Source organism: Otolemur garnettii, unplaced genomic scaffold (assembly GCF_000181295.1).
Source record: "Otolemur garnettii isolate 467f Iridium unplaced genomic scaffold, OtoGar3 scaffold00283, whole genome shotgun sequence".
In the NCBI taxonomy this organism is placed as follows: domain Eukaryota; kingdom Metazoa; phylum Chordata; class Mammalia; order Primates; family Galagidae; genus Otolemur; species Otolemur garnettii.
This window is the reverse complement of record NW_003852678.1, coordinates 747,883-748,927: the sequence shown is the minus strand read 5'-3', so window position 1 is coordinate 748,927 and position 1,045 is coordinate 747,883. Positions and strand designations below refer to the sequence as shown.

The 1,045-nt window shown below is 60.9% G+C and overlaps 1 protein-coding gene across 3 annotated transcripts in view; it reads left to right on the top strand.

Moving 5' to 3' along the window:
- Window positions 1-1,045, top strand: part of ADSSL1 (adenylosuccinate synthase like 1) — a 17,585-nt gene that overhangs the window by 10,391 nt on the left and 6,149 nt on the right. For 2 of the 3 annotated variants that reach the window (XM_003803170.3, XM_023508865.1), the window contains exon 5: window positions 422-488. In XM_003803170.3, coding sequence (XP_003803218.1) covers window positions 422-488 — 67 coding nt within the window. Of the gene's footprint in view, window positions 1-421; window positions 489-779; window positions 810-1,045 lie in introns of those variants that run through there. The other variant, XM_023508866.1, reaches the window with a different exon arrangement.

Sequence of the window (1,045 nt, the reverse complement as noted above, 5' to 3'; positions counted from 1 at the left end):
CTGGACTGTGGTGTGCACTTATGGGTACAGGCACATGTGCATGTGTGACTGCACTCGTGTGGGTGTGCACACGTGTGACCACATCACCAGCCCTGGTTCCTTCCTGGGTGGGCTTCCCCTGGCCCCTCCACAGCCTCCTGCTCAGGGTGCTTCCCAGGCCTCATGCCACTTGGCTCTTTCCAAAGAACTTCAAGGGGGGAGCTGGGTTGGGGGTCACTGGCCCTGTTTGTAGATAGGGCCACTGAGGGAGAGGCGCAGTCACACCCAAGCAGCAGGGCAGAGCAGGATTCTGGTGGTCCCAGCCCAGTCTGTCCTCAGACCTCAGCCCCTCTTCCTGGGAGACTCGGGCCCATAGCTGGTGAGTGTCCCACATAAACCTCTGCTTCTCTCTTGTTCCTGGTGCCCCCACCTGGCCCGACAGTGTTTGATTTTCACCAGGCCGTTGACGGGCTTCAGGAAGTTCAGCGCCAAGCACAAGAGGGGAAGAAGTGAGTATGTCGCCACCTCCCATCACTGAGGTGTGCAAGGCGGCACATTGGCCAGCTCCAGGATGTACCTGGGCCTGGGCAGGACAGGGAGGCACAACGACTGACACAAAGCTCCCTGAGATACCCTGGCAGGTGGCTGAGCCCTGAGGAGAGGTCCTCCTCTCTCTGGGAACCCATGTTTGTCGCTACTCGCTGCCACTACCACACGGCCCCCTGGTGGTGCACGTGCCCTGACATCACCTGCGACATCCACCAGGACAGTTGGGACCCTGGGCAGCCCTGACTCCTCCCTGGCCCAGGAAGGACACAAGACACACCCAGGTAGTGGGACAGTGGCCAAGCAGCTCTGGCCCTGCCTGCTGGCTCCCACCATGGCACCCATCCTGCCCCATCCCACTGCCCACTCAGGAGTTATTGCAGCTCTGGCCCTGCCTTCTGGGCCCCCACCATGGCACCCATCCTGCCCCATCCCACTGTCCACTCAGAGGGGTTATTGGAACCTCAGCTATGCCAGGGAGACCAACAGTGTCACACTTCACACTGGCACAGCACACACA